The sequence below is a fragment of the Sinocyclocheilus anshuiensis genome, unplaced genomic scaffold (assembly GCF_001515605.1).
Source record: "Sinocyclocheilus anshuiensis isolate Anshui unplaced genomic scaffold, SAMN03320099.WGS_v1.1 scaffold700, whole genome shotgun sequence".
Taxonomy (NCBI): domain Eukaryota; kingdom Metazoa; phylum Chordata; class Actinopteri; order Cypriniformes; family Cyprinidae; genus Sinocyclocheilus; species Sinocyclocheilus anshuiensis.
Genome location: NW_015555756.1, coordinates 1,166,114 through 1,168,711, shown reverse-complemented (window position 1 = coordinate 1,168,711; position 2,598 = coordinate 1,166,114). Strand labels below are relative to the sequence as shown.

The 2,598-nt window shown below is 35.6% G+C and overlaps 1 protein-coding gene across 3 annotated transcripts in view; it reads left to right on the top strand.

The window, feature by feature from the left end:
* LOC107673832 (mitogen-activated protein kinase 9-like) overlaps window positions 1-2,598 on the top strand; it is a 25,312-nt gene that overhangs the window by 13,308 nt on the left and 9,406 nt on the right. For all 3 annotated transcript variants that reach the window (XM_016467642.1, XM_016467641.1, XM_016467643.1), the window contains 2 exons: window positions 559-617; window positions 1,053-1,191. In XM_016467642.1, coding sequence (XP_016323128.1) covers window positions 559-617; window positions 1,053-1,191 — 198 coding nt within the window. The remainder of the gene's footprint in view (window positions 1-558; window positions 618-1,052; window positions 1,192-2,598) is intronic.

Sequence of the window (2,598 nt, the reverse complement as noted above, 5' to 3'; positions counted from 1 at the left end):
GAGACCTCGGCTTGTAACTATACTCTAATTACTATTTTGAAAATTATAACGTGTTAAATTACTCTGTTACTAAAAAAAGTAATTAAATTACAGTAGCGCGTTACTGCCCAACACTGATGAAATGTAAGATGACGTACAGGTCTGGGGGTGGGGCCAGTGCGTTAACTGTGCTAAAATATTTTAATCGCACAATTTTTTCATAACTAATTAAGTTAACACATTAATATACAGTTATTAGTATGAATTTAAATTTAATTTACCTGTAATTACTGTTAATAATAGCTTGTATAGAAAATACAAGCTAAATAATCATTTCAAACTTTCTAACAACTATGAATTGAAAAGCAGCAGTACTACATGACCTTTCTACCATTAGCTCTCTTTGATTTATCGGTAACCAGTAAGATTATTTGATTAATTTATAAATTTGATAGCTGCTAATTGTCCAGTGACTTGCTTATGACTGAAAATCAGGTAGTGAGACATTGGCCTTTGTTGTCAAGCTGATTGTTATGTGTAGATTATTCCAAATTTATTTTCTCATCCTTTCCCTTCCAGATCATCCATTTGCTTAATGTCTTCACACCCCAGAAGTCATTGGAAGAGTTTCAGGATTTGTAAGTTTTGAGTTTATAAATTCCTGGCGTTTATGCTGACCTTGTCATTTAGTGTAAGCTGAGTTTGTATGGCCGTAGGGTGTATTGGTTCTTTGGCCCTCGGTGTTATTAACATTCATAGTTTTGCTGAGACCACAATGAACACTCAAGAGGAACTGATGAATTACGCTGTTCTACTGCTGCATGTGATAATTATAGCTTTAGGATCAAAATTACATGTTATTAAATCAAGATTAATTACAATTCCTGACAACAGCACTTCTGTTGCTATGTTTTATAGAAGTGGTGCTGACTCAGTGGTGCCAAGTATTAAGCTTGGGATCTGGGGTTGTTATATGCTAGTCAGTACTATGTATGTAAGGATATGTAGAGATCATTTGAGTTGTAGGTGAGCACAGGAAACTCTGAAGAATCTGATTGCCTGGTTTCTCTCAGGTACTTGGTAATGGAACTGATGGACGCTAGCCTTTGTCAGGTGATCCACATGGACCTGGACCATGAGAGGATGTCTTACCTGCTCTACCAGATCCTGTGTGGCATCAGACATCTACACTCAGCTGGCATCATTCACAGGGTGAGATGTTCACTGTGGCGAGTTGATTATCAGTAACGACAACTTGTAGGGGAATTAAGTAAAAACAAAGCTAAAATAATTAGAATAAATATTATAAAATAAAAACAAATGTTAACTAACTGTTATGTAGTTGAAATATGGATTTGAGGGAAATTATTTCATTTTGTGAGAAAGCTAGCACAGCTATGGAAAAAAAAAAAAAAAATTTTAGTGGAAAAAAGAGTTTCAAACAGTCCTCATCTCTGCCGCACAGCAGCATTGTCACACACAGTTTGCTAAACGCAGCTCAGTTGTATACAGCACGAGAGAGATCGAAATGGCGGAGACGTGTGAAGTGAAAGTGCAGAAAAGCAGCGTCTATTTCATGCACAACTTGAACAAACTACAACAGGTAAAGCTGTCAGCTGTGTGGATATTGGCAATATCGTTAACGATTCTCATTATAATCATTACTAATATGGCTTCTTCTTATCAAGATCTTAGTCTGTGCTGTGTTCTGTTAATGCGTGAACTTCATATGCCGTCCAGTAATCGCAAAAAGCTTTGTTACTTTTTAATAAACAAAATTATCAGCTTTAAAATTATGCCAGATTCATAACTAAATTCAAACAAATACAGTTTTGACGCTCTTTAATGCAGCAGGCGCGATCGCTTTAGCGCCTCAGTTCAAGCGGCAAGTGAACCCATTTAATCTTTCTCTTTACTACTAAGTACATAATGAACATGAATTAACATCAAAACGTAGACTATTTTAGAAGAGAGCCTACAGTACAACTTACTGAAATGTCTCATGTAAAAGCTCATTCAGTGTTTCAAACTGCGGAAAACGTGTAAAGCTTGTAAACATTGCAAGGTAATATAGGTACATTTACCTCAGAATAACCATTCGGTGTCCATAAGCTCATCAGTCAGCTAGAAAAATAACTATAAAGAGGAGAGTTTTGCTATATTTATGCACTATTGCATATTAATATTTTTACTTAACCTGTTGTCTACATGATTCAACTCCTATAAAATTGCATTTTACTAATTAAGAAAAACAGACTGAAAGTGTGAAAGACATACACTCTTAAAAATAAAGGTGCTTAAAAGGTTCTTCACAGAACCATTTTTGGTTCCACAAAGAACCATTCAGTCAAAGGTTCTTTAAAGAACCATCTCTTTCTCGACTTTTTATAATCTGAAGAACCTTCTTTCGCCACGAACCTTTTGTGAAACATGAAGGTCCTTCAGATGTTAAAGGTTCTTTATGAAACCATTTAGACAAAAAAGGTTCTTCTATGGCATCGTGAAGCACCTTTATTTTTAATGACAACATTTACAGGATGCATTGAGGAGGAGCCCAAACTACACTCAGTGGCCAAGTGATTCTTTTGGTCCATGATATTGGTACAGATTCTGTGTAAT